Genomic DNA, 20,482 nt, shown 5'->3' with positions numbered 1-20,482 from the left:
ACATCAAATGGGTGCCTCCTGCATTCGCCCCAACCAGAGCTAGAACCTACAACCAAAGTCTGTGCCCTTGACCGGAATCGAACCTGGGACCTTTCAGTCCGCAGACCGACGCTCTATCCACTGAGCCACACAGGTTTTGGCCATTGGTTGACTCTTGAATGTGCCCTGACCAGGGATCAAACCCACAACCTTGGCACACAGGGCCATGGTCTGACCAACTGAGCTACCGACTGGGATGGCCAAATGGTTATGTCAAAGTCATCTCTATACCAGGCTCTGCACTTTCGAATTTAGTGGCAAGAAGGAGATGGAGAGCAGGGTGGGACGGTCAGCCATGCTGTGTCCCTTTAGGTTAGAAAACCCTCTGGGAGGGGAAATGGGGGGCAGGGGAGGGCAGTGCCCCGTGGTCCTCTGTGGCCTTGTTCTCTCCTGTCTTCCTGACATAGCGACACTCACTGGAGACTGGTTGGTACTGCAGGGACTTCCTTTCCTTACATGTTACATGGTTTAAGGATGGAATGCTCCTATTATCCTATTATCCCTACAAATCAGAAGGGAGCACACTGTCTTGGGCAAGCTGGGTGAAATAGCTTAGATTTCAGCACTTGCTACATCCATGTAAGATTTAAAAAGGTGTTTTGTTTTAATAGTTCTTTTCCATCCCGGGCAGGCATCACTATTTTGTAACTTGCTCCAGCGTTTATCCATCTTGGCAATCATCCCCATCAGCATCACATGGGGACCCATGACTACCATCTGTCTAGTTCACTCTGTATCCTTGCTGGTCCTTGCAGAAGTCAAAACTCCGGGGGTAAACAGGAGAGAGACCTGTAACACTGTCCTGTAGAGCCGCCTGAGAAGGCACATGGACAGCCTTTACCTACCTTTGTCCAGGTGTCAGCAGGGGCGGGCCTAGGTATATAAATCCAGTAATGCTAGGGCCTAGTTAAGAATGCAAGTAAGTTCCATTGACCCTATAAAATAAACCTGCTGCTCGCTGCCTCTCCATCAGAGGAAGAATGGTGCCCACCTGGCTCCCAGCTTGATGAATCTATTTCTGCCTCCTGATCTCTTTAATTTCTTAATCCCCAGCTCCCCCACTCAGGAATGTTTCCTTTTCCGTGGAGATGGACATGGAAAACAGTGAAACAGCGCCTCGTCTATCTAATAGGGAGAATATGCCAATTGACCCTCGTGCTGTTGCATCCACAACAAATAAGGAGGGAATATGCTAATTGCCTGCCCCACCCTCAAGATGGTGGCACAGCCAATAAGGAGCATGCTATTCAACTGCCCACCCTCAAAGATGGCAGCCCAATCCCCTCAGCACTGCCGGGGTGCCCGTGTGTGGCTGTCTCGAGGCTTGTGCTGCTGGCAGTGGCAGCAGCAGCAGCAGAGGTGAGATGGGGTGTGGCCTTCCGACCACTGAGAGACCCCCTCCAGGGCCTGAATTCTCAGGCCTCAGGCCTCTAGTCAACAAAAGAAAGGTCAAGACCCACTTCTTCAGGGCCCTCTGGCTGCTGCCTCCTCCACAGGAACTGTCTCGGGGCGCGCCTGCGGGCGGCCGTCCCTGTTCGTCAGGCTGGGTTTTTGGAGGCGGGGCCTAACCAGAGAGCCCTGTGGCTGCCCAGCACTGGTCTTATCCCGTGGAGTTCCCAAACCTTAAGGGCAAACCATCCCCTTTGAATCGATTCAGTAAAAACCCACGAAGCCGAGCATGGGTTCAAGACTGGTTTTATTTCAGAGCTGTGATGGCTGGTTGGCAGTGCTCACTGCACCGCAAACCTGGAGGCCACCACCTCCTCCCAGCATTCAACCAACAGAATCCCCACGAACAGACAGAGACCGAGTGGGGGTCCCCTCCTGCTCCCACATCACTTTTCTAACAAGATTGTTTTATAGTCAAATGCAACTCAAACCCACGAACACACCAGCATCACTGGTTCCCTCCCACCCCAATAGGCAGCGAGGAAGGGGGGCTGACTCGTGCACAAGAAACCTGGCTGCACCCCGAGGGAGCAGAGATGGTCGGGGCTGGCGTCTGAGGGGGGACCAGCAGGAGCTGAACCGGCGTCCAGAATCCTCTGGTCGGCTCAGCTCCAAGGAGGGGTGCTCCTTGGAGACCCCCATTCCTGGGGCCGGACGAGGAGGCAACTGGCGACGTGGCCACCACTCCCTGCCCTCAGGGAAAACATGATAAACCCGGAGTTTCACCTTCCAACCCACCGTACCGCCTGAGAACCATCTGTCATCGCACGCCAGCACCCCCCCCCCAATGCAGGCTCCCAGCCCGCGGCCACCCGGGGCCGCTAACACTGATTGGATGCTCCTGGGCGCACAAAATGCCTTTCTAGAGAATCCAAAGCTACCGGAGTGTGGGAGGAAGACACTCAGTACACACTCCCCGCCCAGAGCCCCCGCCCCTTTGGGATCCTCTCGCTACCGTGCTCCCCTCGAACCAGGGTGCCGCGGAGGCTGCCTGAAGTGCTTTGCTCATCGGCCCAGACCAGGCGCCCCGGGAACGGGGGAGGGCAGGGCACCCATGTAGCCATGTGGCCCGGAGGTTGAGCTTCCCATCGCCAAGGCCGAGTCCAGTGCCGCTCCCCCCGCATCTGTCTTTGGCTTGAAGTAGCAGCAGCCGGGAACGCAGCGCCTCCTGGTGACAGAGCGAGTTCTGCCCCGCACTCAGGCCGCCTCTTCTTCCCCTCCTTTTCTTTCTTAATTAAAAGCAGAGGTAGTCTTGGGATGATAAAATGGCAGTATTGTGACTCAAAGAAGCAGTTAAATAAGTCTCCAGGAGTTAAAAGTAGCAATAAAGTGATTGATGAGGTTGAATAAATTAAGACGTGGGTTATCCCTTCCAGCTGTCTTTGGAGTGTGCCAGCAGCGCTTCCGTGTCTTCACTCCCTCCCCTCCCCTCACGAGGGGTCCAGTGCCCGGTGCCCCTCCGGCTGTGGGACCGAGAGGAGAGCCGGGCGGGGACGCCTGGTGCAGGGACGGAGAAGGCGCAGCCGGGGTGCTCTGGCTCCATCCTCGGTGTGTGGCATGGAGGGAGGTGCAGGAGGAAGCTCAGCTTCTTCAAACTGCCCTCGTGGCTCCTGTGCTCGTTTCTCCGCAGCGAAAAGGGGAGGGGACGGAGCAGGCGCGGCCGCGGCTGTCCGAGGCGCCGTCAGAGCTTCTTGAGGCGGCTGTACATCTCCCTCTTGCTCTTCTCCCCGGCCCAGGTGCGGCTCTTGGTGCGGAACTTCTTCAGGTCTTCTTTGAAGTCCTCGTGGTGCATGGGCCGGTAGCTGGGGGGCTCGCAGTGAGACTAGGGGACAGGGCAACAAGGTCAGGTGCACCTGTCTCCCCTCACCCTGCTCCTTCCCTCCCTCCCTCCCTCCTTCTGGGGGCCCGGAGACTAGGCAGCAGTGCAGCTGGCCAGTGGGTTTAAGGCCCCTCTTGGCCGGGCAAATCCCCAGACACCATAGAGCAGCGTGACCACAGGCAGATCCCTCCGTCCGCCTGGCAAGGGGCCGCCATGCTCCGAGCCCACTCACCTGGCACCTGAGGAAGAACTCCTTGTACCCGCCCTTCAGGATGTACAGCTCCGGGTAGTGGAGCTTGGGGTACTCGTTGCTGAGCCGATCCCGCTCTCTCACGTAGCGGCACCTGCAAGGGAGAAGGCGCAGGTCAGCGCTCCCAGCAGAGCGGCAGGGCCCAGCACTGCTCCGTTAGCGAGGGAGGCCGATAGCAATGCACACCTCAGAAGAGCCGCTCCTGTACCCACTCCCACCTACTTCCCAAAAGAGATGCTTTGGTAACAAAGGGCCTCGGACACCAGAGCCCGGCAGAGTGTGTGCTGACGAGGGGTGTGCGGGCACTTCGCCCGTCCCAACGGGGCAATAACGAGCGAACACACCCGCCCCTTCGCACGCACGGTCTGGAGACTGCTTCCAGAGCGAGGACGCCATGCTTTCCTGGCGGGCGGCAAAGAGCCGCCCCTGCACCTCAGGTGTCACTGGGACAGGCCCCGGGAGGAAGGACGGACGGCGGGCTGACCTCCGTGGGAAGAAAGCTGGGCAGTGAGCCACACCGCAGTGGCAGGGCTCACTGGGAGTGGGTGCCGGCAGAGGCCAGGCCCGCCCACTCGCTCAGCCAGGAAGCGGCTTCGGCACCGAGGGGCTGCTCAGCGGGGAAGCACTCCGGGGAACACCTACCGCGGGGCAGGGATCTGTGCTCTCACAACCCCGCCCGGTGCCCGGTGCCCGCTCAGCACCCCCCCGGCGCCCGCACTCACATGCGGGGGCCCCGCTCGGAGGAGAACTCGCAGTGGAACACCACGATGACGCGCTTGCCGTCCGTGGGGCAGATGGGCTTCTTGAGCAGGAAGTCCTCCACCTCGTCCTCCATGTGCAGGTTCACGGCGCCCTGCGGAGACACAGGCTCAGCACCGCCTCCCGCTGGCGGGACGATGCCACACAGGCTCTTACCCGGGCGCCTCAGTACGCTGTGACCGCGAGCACTTCCTGACTGCTACCTGTGAATTCGGGACTTTCAAAAGCCACGGGCAGTGACAAACACGACGTTTTTAAAGCACCCACACCCATTTCAACATTACTTTATTGGTTACAAGACTGAAACACACAAGCAGCTACCTCCTTCCGGGAAAGTGTGTCCCAACACCCCTTCCCGCCAGGCAGCCTAACGGAGCCCTGGGCCAGGCCCGGGTCTGCGGCCTGGCTCGGAGCGGTGGGCACCGCCTGGACATGCGGTGCAGGAGTGGCAGCCATGCAGACCAGGACCAGCCTGTGAGCTCCCAGGCAGCCAGGGGTCCGTCCCCCGTCAGCCACAGGTGCCGCCCATAACAGCAGGCTCACTGGCCTCAGGAACCCTTACCTTGATGTGGCCGCCCTCGTATTCGTACGGGTACCGGCAGTCAATGATCACGAACTCTTTAATGAGGTTGGCAAACTTGCCATTCAAAACAGACGCCATCTGAGGAGAGAAAGGCCAGGAGAATCAGCATTGGCTGCTGGAAATAATGAGCATCACACAGCTCACGAGGCCGTTCGGAAGCAGGGCTTACAATTTCCGGAGAGATGTACTTGAGGTCCTGGTGCTTCCCGGCGACGGTGTGAAAGAGATAGCCCTAGAGAGAGAGACACTCAGCACGCAGACGCCGTGCTCCTGCGGGAGGGCAGCTGTGAAACACTGCCAGCCCGGCCAGCACGGAGAGGGGCTGGGCATCGACTTAGGAACCAAGAGGCCACGGCTCCGTTCCTGGTCAGGGCACATGTCCAGGTGAGAACTTGGTTTTACCCCTGGACCTTCTGAAACCCTGACACAGATCGGTGAAGCTGCAGATCTCTGCATTCCTGCCTTTACAGTAAGTCTGCCTGGGGTGGGAGAAGGGCTTCCTGCTTAGACTGAGCAGCACCAGTGAGGCCTGCCGTCCCACAGGCCTTAAAAACTTCAAGCTGTGTCCCGTGGGGACACCCAGGAGCCGCCGGGGGGGGGGGGGGGGGGTAAACCCATCCGCCCTGCGTCACAGCCAGCGGCTGCGTTACCTTGGAGAAGTCTCCGATGAGGTCCCTCGGGTCGTTATCCAAAATGTTCTCAATGGTCCCCTTTGGGGGCGACACCAGGGCGGGAGGCAGATGGAGAAGCTGTAACACATCGGAGGGGGGGTGAGCCAGGGTCCGAGGCAGGGCTTCCAGAACACTCCCCTGGAACACGTCACAGACTAAACTGTTCACACTCAGCAAATGAACATTTTTCCTGTTGGACTGAATCTAACTGAATTTCCCTGAAACTGTTTTCCTGGCCCCTCCCCCGAGCAGGAATAATAGGAAGGTTGGGTCTAGATAAGAGGCCTCTCAACCAACTTCCTTAGATCCAGATTCAAAAAACAGAGGCGGTTTGCTGACATGTACACAACACAAAGTTTCACAAACGTTCTTGCCCTTTAACCTGGAATTCCGCTTTTAATTAGAAAAAACAAACTTTCCTAGTGTCAGCACCTAGAATGATTGTCAACTACAAGGCATCAGGCCTAGATGCTTCCCTGCCTGCGGTCTGTCTTTCAGGGCGGCCGTTTGCTCAAACCTTCCCACACCACAGAACACAAGGCCCTTTCCCAGGTCACTGCCTAATGCCAACACCAAAGCTGACTGACGTGGACAGCGCAGTGCAGGAACTGTATACACAAAAGCAACCGGAAGTAAGCCAAACACGACATCTCAGGAGGAAAAATAGCTTCAAAACCAGGAAGTCCATTGGTTGTACTTATATGCATGTATACAAGTCCTTCGGTTGATCTAATGGACATAAAACTATGGGGAGGGAGGGGATATGGGGGAGGGAGGGAGGGGGGCAAAAAAAAAATCATTAAAATATGTAAAATAAATAAATAAATAAATTTAAAAAAAAAAAAAAAAAACAAACCAGGAAGTCCATAGGCCATCGTATATAAACAGCTGAGACGGAGTGCTCCCAGCGGGGTGCAAGCCCTCCCCAGGCTTTAACTCGTGGAGGAAACAGTGAGGGAGGCAGAGGCGCAGAGGCCTCACTGCCCAGAGCCAGGGCCCTGAGACGGTCACTGGTCCACAGGTGGGCAGGCGGTCAAAAGGACGAGCCCCAGTCAGTTTGACTCGGGACAGAATGTCAGCCCGCAGACTGAAGGGTCCTGGTTTGATTCCGGTCAAGGGTGCCTGAAGGAGGCAACCCATCCATGTGTCTCTCCCTCTCCCCTCCACTCTCTTAAAAACCAGTGGAGAAGTATCCTCGGTGAGGATCCACAACAGCTTGGAGCTGTACCTGCCTCGCTGTGAGGAAGTGGCCCCATCTTACTCCCCGGGGCAGCGTGAGGCCAGCAGGGAGCGGAAGTCCACTCCTCCGCCCCATACATGCCAGAGGCCGAGTGGGGCAGTGACTTCCACCTGAACTTCAGTCCCGCCTTCCCCGCAGTCAGACCTGCTAAACACCCAAAACACGCAGATGCAACTGAAAAATCACGGTCAGAGCAAGAGCCAGGAAAACCTCAACCTGAATAGGAAAAGACACCAACAGAAGCCAACACCCAGGCAGATGCTGGGAGCGTGAGAAAGATTTGAAAGCAGCCATCATCCAAACGGTTACCAAACTCTTGAGTGAATGAGGAGGCAAGCGGGAATTTTAGAACCGAAAACACAGGCCGCTCTCCCTGCAACACCCACCTCCCGGGCCTTGTCGGGGCTGGCGGCCGCCCCGGGACTGGCCCTGAGCGCGCTCCTCCTCCGCTTCGTGTTTCCTGGCGGGGACAGCTCTCGCGAGGAGTCGGGCCTTTTCAGCGCGGAGCGCAGGGCGGGGCTGCCCGCAGGGGTGCAGTCCAGCGGCTTGCAGCGGTTGCCCTTTGGGAAAAGACATAAAACCCGTTATCCCCAGGCCCACAGGCCCTGCTCTCAGCACCTCAGGCTCCCCACTGTCCTAACCAACTCCGGGGGTACCTACAAGCAAACAATCTTTTACAAAGAGAGAGAAACCGTGTTCCAGATGCTGGGCAGACTTTTTGTGCAAATGTTGAAAAGCCTGGACACCCAGTCCAGGAGCTCTGGCTGCTGCTCAGTGGTTAGAGCAGCAGCCTGCACACCAGAGCGTCTCAGGCTCGATCCCTGCATGTGGGAGGCAGCCAATCGCCGTGTCTCTCACATCAGTATTTCTCCCGCCTCCCTCCTTCTCACTCTGTAAGTCAATGGAAACATATCTTCCCTCCTTGGATGAGAATTAAAAATAAAAGGTCCAAGAGACCTGGGGACAGAAGGCAGCATCGACCCTGAGTGCCCGAGGGCCGGCTCCTCGGTGCTCCGGGGAAAGCTGCTGTGAGGCTAACAGGGCCTCTGCCGTGGGTGCTGCTCCGCAGGCCACACCCACTCCACCTGCACCCACCGCTGGTGCCGAGGGCCACCGGTCAGTCGCTGAGAGGACCTCAGCCGATCTTGGTCCCCCTCCAGCACTCCTTCCTGGTGACCACCAGCCTCCCTCACAACCCGGGAGGCACCCTGACTGTCCAAGCCTCAGCTCCTCTTCCCATGAAGCCCTCTGAACTCTTCACCCGTCAGCCCGCCATCGCCCATGTTCTCCTGTGTGCCCCACACGTGCTACCATCTTTCCACGTTCCGTGGACAGGAAAGCACGTGCAGCCCGGCAGGCCTCTCTGCCCTGATGAAGGAGAGCGAGGCTGGGCCAGGCTCTCCGAGGAGAAGCAGCTGCAGCTGCGGCTCATGCCGGGCGAGTGGGTGCAGGTGTCTGCTGGAGTCTTTCTATTCTTGCTGCTGACACGGGACTCACTCAGAAAGCTTTCCATTAAAATCCAAGCCAATACCACTATATGTCTCTAAGAACAACTGATTTTCAGATGTCAGCCAGCGATCTTAACCAGGAATTCACAGAGGTCAGGGTTGTACAGAAAGGGTGTTAGCTGACCAAGAATGGTCAGGATGCACAAGAAATTATAAAAACAAGAACTATAAGCACACACATTACTGACACTGTCTCACACATTAATGAGGCCAAAACACTTGAAGGGAAATAAAAGGCAGAGCGCATTAACACGAGAAAGCCAGTGACCAGTCAAGGCCCAGAGACCCCAAAACTGAGTCTCAAACGAAGCCATTTTTGATTCCTGTGGTGATGTGAGCAGAGGGTTCACTTCCTGTTTGCTCAGTGCATCCTGTCAGAGGCCCAATGCCCCTCCCCCAGACCCACTCACCACATTTGCAGGTCTTCTCATGACCAGGGGGGCCGTCCAGAGGCTTGCCATGCAGGAGGAGGTCTCCTCGTCATTCTAAAGAATGTGACAAAGGCGCAGAGAGGAGCACTGGTTTAAATGCTGGCGTGACTCTGCCTAACTGCCATCTAGTGTTCTTCCCCCCACTCCCACATGTAGAGAGGCTCACATTTCAGTTCAGTCATCTGCACACAGCCTCCAGTCCACCCAGGAGGAGGTGCGGTGTGAGATCGTGGAGGCAGACGGGAAGGACACAAAGCAAGTCCTCACCGGATAGACAGACACCAGCTAGTTCCAGCCCTGGGCATCCTGGACCTTTTCTTCCCCACCACTGCTCACCGGGCTCTCGGGGCAGGTAGGAACGGACAGAAAGCACCGTCTGTACCTTCAGACTCTCTCCGTCCAGAAGGTCCATGAAGCCATCATCCTCATCAGACAGAGCGGCAGCCACGGGCGACGGGGGCAGAAAGAGGGGAGCAAAGGCCCCTGGCTCGCTGCTCTCTCTTTCGCTGGAGGAAAGCTACAAGACAGAAGCCAGCCTGTTAATGAGTGGTCAGCTCTGACCTCCTCAGACGGGTCATTCGTTATGAGAAACAGTATATTTAAGTAAAATGTTAGCACTACTCATCACAGGAATATGAACCCCAGGTTATAAATCTGACATCACCCTGGCTGGTTTGGCTCAGTGGATAGAGCATTGGCCTGTGGACTGAAGGGTCCCAGGTTCAATTTCTGTTTGGGCACAGGCCTGGGTGGCAGTTTCGATCCCTAGTAGGGGGTGTGCAGGAGGCAGCTGACCAATGATTCTCTCTCATCATTGATGTTCCTTTCTCTCTCTCCCTTCTTCTCTGAAATCAATAAAAACATTTGAAAGAATAATGGTTCTGCCAGCACCGGTTTGGCTCAGTGGATGGAGCGTCGGCCTGCAGACTGGAAGGTCCCGGGATCGATTCCGGTCAAGGGCATGTACCTTGGTTGCGGGCACATCCTCTGTAGAGGGTGTGCAAGAGGCAGCTGGTCGATTATTCTCTCTCATCGACGTTTCTAACTCCCTATCCCTCTCTTTTCCTCTCTGTGAAAAATCAATAAAATATATTTAAAAAAAAAAAAAGAAAAGAAAAGAAAGAATAATGGTTCCATGTCCACATCCAGCACTAAGGGGTGTGAGGCCAAGCAGCCTTCACAAAGACCCCTCCCCGAAGCAATCCCCCGACAGCAGGACCCGATGGCCTTTGGAAGACAGGGCCTACCAGCGGCCGTACCAGTGGGCACAGCACCGGGAGGGCGGGGGCAGAGGGCCATGGGCCGGGAGGCAGTGGCCCAGCGAGTGCTCACAAGGCCGGTTCCACGGGAAGCCTCACCTCCACCGGCACCGGCACCGGCACCGGCACATCCCCAGCGCTCTGGGCGAGCCTCCCTCTCACTTCACAGACCAGGAGAGCAATGCTCGTGCAGGTTAAAGGTCACAGGCTCACCTGTTCCCACCTCGCCCTCCCAGGAGAGACCTCTCAGAGTGAACACGGCATCTCACAGGCAACCCATGTGCCAGACCCAGGAAAGTTTAGCCACTCGGCAAGCGTCGCGGACACTCTACTTCTCCGTGCTTTCCGAAGCCAGGAAGGCACTCAGCCATACTTCCCTCCACAGGAGCAGGTGGTCCCCACGTCAGCCCTGCAAGCAGCGCCAAGACCCCCACCCCTTTGGGGCCTGAGTATGTGATCCTCAGTGGCCCGGGCAGACCGCTCCCAGCATCCTCTGCGGCAGCTGCCGTCCTGGCCCTCCCTTTGCTTCTCCACAGGAACAAGATCTGCGCTCTCTGGTCACAGGTGCGCTGGGCACCCCCAGAACGCAGGGTGGCAGCAACCAGGGACAACACCCTCCGATGCTCACACCGGGCAGAACACCAGTTTGTGACCTCGGTTCCTGACTCCCCAGGTGCAGAAGCTACAGAAAATGACACACAAACCTCTGGACAGATCACCTTCCTCCACCATCTCACACCACACGAGACACCGTGCTGGCAGACGGAAAGGACAGGACAAACGCCCTCTGACACGGGCGAAACCCACCCCATGGGATCAGCACGGCCTGTCCTGTTCACAGTGGCTGCAATAAGGGCAGCCAGGTGATGACAGGAAATGCTGGCCTCGAGCAGGCGTGCACATACGCACGAAGCTCCGGGCCTTCTGCTCTGTAACTTGTTTTCTGGGCCTCCGCAGCCCAGCTGGCTCCCTCCTACCACCTCTGTAATTTCCAACAAACCTTCTCGTATATGACAGAACAAACAGAACCTAACAGTGCTCTGTGCTGCCCTGGCCCGGGGGACAGTTGAGAGATTCCCAGTCAGGGCACAGGTCCGGGTTGAGGGCTCGATCCCCAGTCAGGGCCGTGAAGGAGGCAGCCAATCAATGTCTCTCTCTCAAATCAATAAAAACGTTTTAAAAATGCTTTGTGCTAATGCTAGACATAGCAACTGGCTGACAGTCCTAGACCACAAGCTGGTCGGGAGAGCTGCATTTCAGAAGCACGCTCCCAGCAAAACCAGGAACCAAACGTGATCCTGTCCCTGCTGGGCCCCTCTAGTCACTGCGCTCAGATCACCGGAGAAAAGCTCCAAGTGAGGACAGTCTGTCCGGCAAATGGGTGCCCTGGGCCAGTGGCCTCACCACCCAGCAGCCCAGGGGTGGTTCCCTGAGACCCACAGCTCTTCCTCGGTGCCTCTGAGGAGCTCAGATCCTCCTGCAAACAGTCAGCGCCTCAGCACCAGGACGCTCTGGGGAAGAGCAGGTTTCACGTGAGACGTGGAACCCGCGGAGAATGACCAGGAGGCCTGCACGTGATCGTCCCAGAACCGACCGGGTCCAACATCCTGTGCTCAAGTCCAATATTTCAAACAGACCGTCTCTCACTCAGCTTCCGCCCTCTCCTCTCCAGACACAGCAAAACCACCAACAAATGGGACCGACTCGCTCCAAAGACAGGGTCCGTGAAGACACCAGCGCCACTGCGGGCCTCCGCTCCAGCCCCCGCGCTGGAGTTCTCTTCAGGGAGAAACGCCGAGGAGCCGAGGAGCCAGAGCACGTACCATCCGGGCTGGGGCCGAACTCTGCCTCCGGGGGAAGAGGCCGCTCCCCTCCTCATGGCGCAGGCAGCCTCGAGATGCGGGTCTGACTGGCTTCTTAAACTCAAAGGCTTCCTGCAAGACAGTACAGTGGAGACATCTCCCACGGCCTAGGGCACCAGCTAGGCCTCCTCGACACCTCAGGGGAGACGGACGGGAGTGGGCCTGGTCCCGTCCGTACCGCCTCCGACCCGACGCCAACACCGGTCCCTGCGCCTGGTCATTCCAAAGGCTGCGACAACCGACCTCTGACACAGGCGTCTCCTCACCAGGCTGAGTTCCCTACAAGCACTCACTGCCGAGTCCACAAACACTGTCTTACAGGCGAGTCCACAGTTTTAAATCTAAGCCAAGTCACACCCTGTAGGCGGGAGCCAAGCTTTTCACGCACATCTGAGAGCTTCACCTTCCCACCTTCTTCCTCCCAGACACACTTCCCCGCGTAACATCACTGCACCCCGCACCAAGCCGGACAGAGGGCTCGATTCCCAGTTGGGGCACAGGCCTGGGTTGGCTTGCTCCCAGTAGGGGGCATGCAGAGGGCAGCTGAACCATGTTTCTCCCTCTAAAATCAATAAAAAGGCATTTAAAAATAAAAAGTGAAATCATTGTATTCCGCACTAAAAGCCACGGGGGGAACCAAACGGCAAACCTCACAAACGGCTGAGGGAAAGGCCAGAAGTGGTGAGCACACAGTGTGGTTCCTTTTACTGCTCCTCTAAAGCACTCAGAACCCCGTTCGTTCCTAAGGTGCCCACCGAACAGCTGTGCCCGTGCTCAGGGCAGAGACAGCTAACACCAGAGGCTCCGGTGCCAGGACTGGACCAAGTGCTGTCTGGGCACCAGCTCATCAGCCATCAACCATCACCCACAACCCGATCGTCCATCCCCGTCCACCAGAGACCTCACAGGCGGTGATGTGCCTGGAATCTGGCTTCACCGACGGCCAGGACACCTCTACCCTATGCTGTTTCCTTCTAGAAGGAGGCTCCAAGCAGGCCACCCCAGGAGAAGCCAAGGCTGGGAGGGAGAGGGGGACCGGGACACCAGGCCTGGCCCAGGTAGAAGCCACTGCCGAGGCCGCAGCCTGGGGCACTGAAGGCAGGAACTCATCCTCTCCGGGTCCCTCACAGCTGCCCAGGCATCAGGGAGCTTGTGGAAGCAGAGGTCTCCCAGAGCCTGTCAGGTTGTGAGGAGGATGGACCGGCAGTTTAGCAGGGAAAGAGGGGAGAGGAGATGGGAGATACACAAGAAGCCTGACTTCCCACGGCAAGCACAGCTCAGCCTCTCAGCTGCCGCTTCAGTGACTGACACTCCCTGGGACTTGGCCGCACTCCTGCATGGATGTAAGGACCCCTGAGAGCTCCCGGCAGGGCAAGGCCTGCTTTCCTGAACCAGGTGAACGGCTTGTGTCCTCTCCCCGAGTTCCCACAACAGCCCTACAGGACCCCGCTGCTCCTGCTCAGACAAAAACCTAGCGGAAGAAACACTGGCCGAGGGCAGAGCTCCCAGCAGGATGCACACACACCCCCCCCCAAGCGCCTTCTCCCTGGAAGCGCCCGGCTGGCCGGCCCCACGCCCCTGCCCTGGGGCTCTGCTTCGGGTTAGTCATAAACACAGGTTAGTCCACGGAGCAGCACTCACGTTTTCCTTATTCTCCTCCGGGTCCATCAGCTGGAAGACACCGCGGTCCAGAGACTCCGAATGGCTCCTCTTCAGAGCTGGGCTACATCCCAGGAGCTTCGGCTGCCAAAGGGAAGAAGGGAGGTTGGGACCATAGACGAAAAGGCAATGGCAACTCAGTTCCCCAAAGACAAGAGATGCCGGGCACCCGCCCTCACTGCAGGAAGGTGGCCTCACACGCACTCCCCACAGGCCTACAGCCCTCAGCAGGGACTTGGGGTTGAGGAATCACCCCTTCCTGATAACATCGCTTACACAAAAGAACCCCTCCTGGTTCCTAAAGCTAATAATTAGAGGTGGAGGAAAAAGAGGCAGATTTGAAGTACCGTATTTTTCGGACCATAAAACGCTCCGGACCATAAGACGCACCAGTTTTTAGAGAAGGGAAATGAAGAAAAAAAGATTCTGAAACAAATAGTGTCCTAAAATATTTTATGTGCATTAAAACCCAACATCATAAACACATGTAATCAACCCTGTAAAGTAAACAGCAGCATTTAGAACCATTTTAGAGCCGGGCAAGCACACAGAGACCACACAGAGCCGGGCAAGTAAAAAAACTTTTTTTTTTTAAAAATATATGTGTAGGCTATATTTGGACCATAAGACGCAGGGACTTTTTCCCCCCACTTCTGGGGGGAAAAAAGTGTGTCTTATGGTCCGAAAAATATGGTAGCTTCTAGGAATGTCTGAATGCTTTTGAAACTAAGGAAAAGAAGACTCCATTGTCTAAATCCATGTCAGGGATTAGGAGCATTCCTGGCAGCTTGGGGGGGGAGACACAGATTAGTTGGAAACATATTAGAGGACTGACTTACAGGCAGGGAGTTTATTCTCCTCATGGACTTTTCAAGGCTGCAATGAAACCAGAAGGTAAATCATGAGAATAAAGCAAAGAGTCTGGCATATCAGGACTGTGGACCGAAGGGTCCTGGGTCCGATTCTGGTCAAAGGCACATGCCCAGGTTTTGGGCTCGATCCCCAATGTGGGGTTCTCTCATCACTGATGTTTCTCTCTGAAATCAATAAAAAATATTAACAAATAAAAAATCAGACTGTTGCCCTGGCAGGGTGGCTCAGTTGGTTGGAGCATTGCCCACACACCAAAAAGGTCAAGGGTCGAATTCCCGGTCAAGGCAATAGATTTCCTGGATTGGCCACATACAGGAAGCAACCAAGGGATGTTTCGCTTTCACATCCATGGTTCTTTCTCTCTCTTCCCCTCCTTTCCTCTCTAAGGACATTTCCTTGGGTAATGACTTATTGATTATTTATTTACTTATTTTAGAAAGAGATTGGTTTGTTGTTCCACTTACTTATGCATTCATTGGTTGCTTCGCCATGACCCGGGATTGAACCCAGCGACCTTGGTGTATTGGGAAAATGCTCTAACCAACTGAGCTATCCCCACCAGGGCATTGGGTGAGCATTTAAAAAACAATAGTAGTAATAATAATAATGGTAAGATATCAGACTGTTGATAGGACCTAGGAGGAGTCTTACTAGGGACAGCTAAATCCAGAGTATGACCAATTTCATAAAAAAAATTAAGGGAATTTTTTTCTAAGCACTAACATCTAAAAGCAGCGAATACATACTTTTCTTTACTGTCCAAAGGCCCAGGAGAATCCAGACAGAAGCCTGTGGGAAAAAAGAATGCATCTTTTAGGCACAAGTACACAAAACACCATTTTGTCTTTAAAATAAGACTCCCTAGCTCTAACAGGTTTGGCTCAGTGGATAGAGCGTCAGCCTGCGAACTGAAAGGTCCCAGGTTCGATACCGGCCAAGGGCATGTACCTTGGTTTCGGGCACATCCCCAGGAGGTGTGCAGGAGGCAGCTGATCGATGCTTCTCTCTCATTGATGTTTCTAACTATCTCTCTTCCTTCCTCTCTGTAAAAAAGAAGCCAATAAAATATATCTGTCTGAAAAATAAGACTCCCTAGTCCTGTTTCTTTAGACCACTCCACAAAGATGGCCTGGACTTTATGCCAACTAGTATGACTGTCAGAAACATCACATTTTCATGGTATATCTGCCAGTCCCCTGGCCTATTTGCAAATCCCATCAAGGAAGATGGCATTTGAGGAGGGTGTGAATTAGCCCGAACCCTCTCATCTCTTTGTGGTTATTGAGAAAGTTACCCAGTAACTTTCTGTGAGTTCCAGCCCCCAGAGAGAACATTCCAGCACCAATGTCTGGCATAGTTTTTATTTCAAATACCTTATCTTGTCAGATCCCCATGCTTAACTCGGGGGTTCTGGAAATATGACTGTGTCATAGGACAGTCAGGCATTTATTGCCTTCAGCAAGTCACCACCAAGAGAGGTACCCGCCCACCAGAGGGGGCAGGTGGAACCACTGCCCTGCACGGCCCAGATCAGCAGCCTGCCTCTGCAGGTAACCGTGGGTGCGGATTTATTATTTATCTATGTTAGAGAGCGAGAGATGGGTGTGTTGCTCCACTTCTCTAGGCATTCAGTGGCTGCTGGGTCGGATCCCGGGGCAGGGGAAGCAACCACTGAATGTGGACAAGTGGCTGGCACCCAGGATGAACCAGCGGTGAGGACAGAGTACCTGAATCTGTTGACTCTGAGGAGCCCATCCTCTGAAGACTGCCGTTCTTGGCCTCCTGTGGCTGCTCGCCCACACTGAAACCAAGGAGAGAATCCGTGTTTCTCGGCCATGAGGGCATCGCTGCCTCACGCAGCACAACTCAGGGCCCAGCACCCCCCCCCCCAGGAAGGATGGGGAGGGGGCGGTGCTGGACAGGGGGACTCGGTGAGGGCTGGAGTGTGTCCTGCAGGCACTGAGCTCGGAGCAGCCACACACACAGGAAAACAAGCTACAGGACACGTGCTTCCTTAGGAAGCGCCAGGTCCAAGGTTGTAGGGAGAACAGCTTCCAGCAAACACGGTGGGATGCTTTTTTAAATTTTTCTTTCTCCTCGGAGAAGCCCAGAGGATTCTGCGTACAGGAAGTTGGGTAAAAAGGCCCGGCTGTAGGCACGCATGCGGGTGGTCATCGGGAATGTGCAGGGAGCAGGGATCCCCAGGGTTTTGCACACAAAAAAGCACAAAACACTCAGGAGAGAAAGCGCCACGTTCCTTTGTTGGGAAGGAAACGAGGATCCTGCAGGGTAGTGGGGCCAAGGATGCAAGTGGGGCCTCGGGGGGCCTGTCTGTGCCCAGGGGGTCCCGGCGTGGGGTGGGGGGTCCAAACAGCCTCCTGGGGCCAGGGCAGAAGCGGGCGGGGGGGAGGGGGCAACCCGAAAGGCAAGGGCAGCGAAGGTCGGGGGCCAGGCCGCCCCGCACCCTGCCGGGCCGGCTCAGGCCCGACGGCGGCCTCCCGCCCCAGCATCCCGCCCGCGGGGTGCCCAGGGGAGCCCCCGGGGGGACAGGCCCGGCCCTCCCCGGGCCCGCGCCTCCTCACCTGCCCAGGCCCTGCAGCTGGCCCATGGTGGCCGTCAGGGTGGTGACAGGCGACAGGCCGCCGGCGGCCTCGCCGCCGAAGAGCGCCTTCACGACGGGCGGCGGCGCGGCCGGGGGGCTGCAGGCGAAGAGCAGGCGGCGGCGGTGCGGGGGCTCCGGGCCCAGTTCCATGGCGGCGCCCCGGCTCCTCTGCCTCCGCGGCCCGCCCGCCCCGCCGCGCTGACTGGGCCGCGCGCCCGCCGGGGCCGGTGCCGCGGCTCAAACACAAACACGGCCCCGCGGTCCGGGCCGCGGCGGCCGCGGAGGAGGCGCGGACGGCGGGCGGGCGGGCGGGCGGGCGGGCGTCCGGCCCGGCAGGCGCCACCCACACGCACGGGTGCTTCCCGCTCGCCCCGCGAGGCCGGCGGGCGGCGGCGCCCGGAGGTTAAATCCAAACAAACGCGGCGGCGGCGAGGGAGGCGGCCGGACGGAGAGGCCGCGGCCCGGGCCCAGCTGCCTGCGCGTCGCCCCGGCCCTCGCCCGCGGAGCCCAGTGGCCGCGCCGGCTGCCGCCTCGCTCGTGGACTGCGCGGCGCCGAGCCCTTTCGCGCTAATAGCTGCTCCGGGAGACCCGCGCCGCCCGCCCCGCCCCCTTTCCTAGTTGGCGCCAAACGGACCCACCAATCAGCGAGCAGCCCCGCCCCCCGGCCCCAGACAGGCAGGCGGGCTGGACCACCGAGAGGGGGCGAAGGGCGCAGCTCGCGGGACCCGGCGGGGTCACGTCCCCACCGGAGGGGGCGGGGCCTCGGCGAGACCCGAGCGGATCCGAACGCTACCGAGGTCAATGAAAAGTCCCAGCAGCTCCCTGCGAGGCGCGGCCGGGAGGGGGCGTGGCCGCGCTTGGCCCGTTGCATGCTGGGGAGTGTAGTTCGCAGCCCGCGCGACCGTCCCGTTGCTACCTGCCCGGCCTGGGCTGCGGATGCTTGGCCCCGGGCCCCTGAGCGGCGGGGTGGGGGGAGGCTGGAGGCGGCCTTCGGGGCCCCCAAGGCCAGGCTGAGCCCCGTCTGGCAGGACTGCGGGCGCCGCTCCCCCGCGCGGGCCTCCCCGCCCCGGTTTTATGTTTGATAACGAGGGAGGGACCGAGTGACCCCCGGACTGGGCGCTGCCCTCCCACCCCGCTCAGCACCCTGCGGCTGGGCTGGCCCTGCAGGAAGGCGCGGGCGTGGGCCTCGGCACCCTGTGCTCACCTTCATTTTCGCGCCATGTTTTCTGAGAACCACTTCCTTCTCCTCCACCCTTTCTTCCCCCACCGGGAGGTGCTAGCCTCGCCATCACTGCAATCATGGCTGACACAGGCCCTCTTCCAAGTGTTATCTGTATTATTATTATTATTGTTATTGTTATTGTTATTACTTTTTCCTTCTTAAAGGTTGACGCAAGTGCGGAGGGTGGTTCTTACACTGTTGGGGCCAAATCCCGAAGCAAAAGGAAAAGCCTAATTTAGCCCCATCCTCCCCGTTCCAGCCGGTCTGCTCGCCCAGGCCTGGAGCAGCAGGAGGGCCGGGGCCTGGCCCTGTGGACTGGAGGTTGGAGTTACCGGATCCTGCTCTGGGGCAGGTCGGTTTGCTCTTTTGGTCTCTCCCCAGAGCCCACCACTTGGTTAGATCCACAACGACTGGGTCAACACGTCCTTGGAAAATGCTGGAATGCCCCCTCACGCCCTGCCCACACCCCTGAGCTTCCAGGACACCTCTGCTCCCAGGCCCTGACGGACACATTCCCGTGTTATCATCTACCTTCAAGGCCAGGCTGTGTCCACCCAGCGATCGGTGGTCCCAAATTCAGACTCAGGACCACCCCAGGGCCCGCCTGGGTCAGGGGCCCCTCGGGACATGGAGACGCAGGCTTACTGCAGAGAAAAGGTGTGCGTGCTGAGAGTTTAACAGGGAATCTGATCTGGTATGTCAGGAATTCTGAGGAAGCAGCGGGCTCAGTCCTCGGGGTGGGGAGGGAAGGCTGTGCGGGCCCCAGAGGGTGGCAGAAAGCCAGTCGGAGGAGAGGTGCGAGGGGAGGGCCCAGGTGCCCCGGGGCTGGCAGACCCCACGCTGGGACTGGAACTTTTCTCTCCCAGGGGCCATGGAAACCGTGGAAAAGCTGATGTTTCCGTTTAAGAGAGTGACCCTGACTCCAGGGTGGAGAGTGGAGTGGGGAGCAGCAATGAATAGAGCTGGGGACCCCTTGGGGGGCATCCTGAGGTCCTTCTAAGAACGAGGGAGCGAAAAGAACGATGCAGAGGAGAGAGGAGGCCTGGGTCCCATGGAGGGGGGGTGAGAGAGCTGGACTCCCCTGTGCTCCTCAGCAAGGCCCGGGCCGGCTCCTGGTTCCTCCCTGCCACTCCTTGGCCACTGAAATGAAACGTGGCCTTTCCATCTGCCACGCCCTGTGTCTTTTGTTTGGAGAAGGGATTCCCCTCCTTAAAAGCCAAAGCAAGGATAGATAGACATCCACACATCCTGCAGGGAGCCTCCTTCCTCAGACACAATCCGAGAAGCGGTTTGCTCGGAACAGAACCTCTTTTCCCAGCGGAAATAATGTCCATCGAATTAGATGATGCCCTGATTTAACCTTCCTTACAGGCAGTACACGGCTGATGTGCTGTTTAATTCACAAACACTTCTTACATTTATCAGACCTCTCCCTACGCCCCTTAAAGGGGTTTTGCATACATCGCTGCCTCTGAGTGCCACCTCCAGCTGCTTTTTGCTTATTCAATCCATTTTTCTGCCTCTCCCATCCATGCCCCTCGGTGGCTGTTCTGTGAGCATTTTCTCGTCCTTAGCGACATTAGCACTCTTGATGGTCTTTGTGGTTTAAAGTTGCCAGTACCAAAGGCATTCTCTCCTTCGTTTGTTACTGGAGAGAAGCGTTCGGTCCTGAGAGGGTTGCCAGGTGGAAAACTGAAGTTTCAGTCGACAACAGAGACATTTTTCTGTGGATACAGCCGAGAGCCATGGGAAGCAAGTCTTGAAGCGAGGTTTTCAAGCGTAGTGACCTCCATCTTGTATAAAAAACTGCTGCCTGAAACTCTCTGCTATTGTCAGAGAGACACTGTAAACACTGTCATTATGAACTCTGTCACTTTAAGACAGTCTGTTGTACTGTAAAATGACTTTGTTTTTTTTAGTTGAAATAATAGAAAAAGGTAAACTTAACTGTCTGACCTTGCAAGCTAGCCACCCAATGTGATAGACTAAAATAGATTAATACTATTGGGTCTCAAAAGAACTGGTGGCCCAGAAAGAAACTCAGCTATTAATACATAGGCCTTTCAGCATAACCATGATTGCTTATCTCAATTTTTATTCTTATGAGAATATTTCCAGGAGGACATGACCCCACTCATCCAGGGGAAACGGTGAACAACATAGACTGATGAGCAAGAACAGACCCAGAGAGAAGGAGCCATGGGTCAGACTGCTGGACCTCAGAGGGAGGGAGGGGATAAAAGGGAGAGATCAACC

At 56.9% G+C, this 20,482-nt stretch overlaps 1 protein-coding gene across 2 annotated transcripts; it reads right to left on the bottom strand.

Moving 5' to 3' along the window:
• Window positions 1-1,719: 1,719 nt before the first annotated feature.
• On the bottom strand, window positions 1,720-17,583 carry CDC25A (cell division cycle 25A). Of its 2 annotated transcripts, XM_036432360.2 has the most exons (15): window positions 16,985-17,583; window positions 16,130-16,203; window positions 15,149-15,191; window positions 14,369-14,405; window positions 13,512-13,613; window positions 11,832-11,942; window positions 9,132-9,266; window positions 8,729-8,803; window positions 7,197-7,370; window positions 5,550-5,648; window positions 5,069-5,131; window positions 4,879-4,977; window positions 4,280-4,410; window positions 3,540-3,651; window positions 1,720-3,310 (listed from the first exon to the last, which is right to left on the bottom strand). In XM_036432360.2, exons 1-15 carry the CDS (start codon window positions 17,152-17,154, stop codon window positions 3,170-3,172), a joined length of 1,566 nt encoding a protein of 521 aa, XP_036288253.1. In that variant the 5' UTR covers window positions 17,155-17,583; the 3' UTR covers window positions 1,720-3,169. The 2 variants fall into 2 exon arrangements, with proteins under 2 accessions (XP_036288253.1, XP_036288254.1); XM_036432361.2 differs by lacking the exon at window positions 11,832-11,942 and having other exon boundaries at window positions 16,985-17,580.
• Between the last annotated feature and the right edge of the window lie 2,899 nt (window positions 17,584-20,482).

The sequence above is a fragment of the Pipistrellus kuhlii genome, unplaced genomic scaffold (assembly GCF_014108245.1).
Source record: "Pipistrellus kuhlii isolate mPipKuh1 unplaced genomic scaffold, mPipKuh1.p scaffold_m20_p_11, whole genome shotgun sequence".
Lineage (NCBI taxonomy): Eukaryota > Metazoa > Chordata > Mammalia > Chiroptera > Vespertilionidae > Pipistrellus > Pipistrellus kuhlii.
The sequence above is the reverse complement of the archived record's forward strand: the minus strand, read 5'-3'. Positions and strand labels throughout refer to the sequence as shown.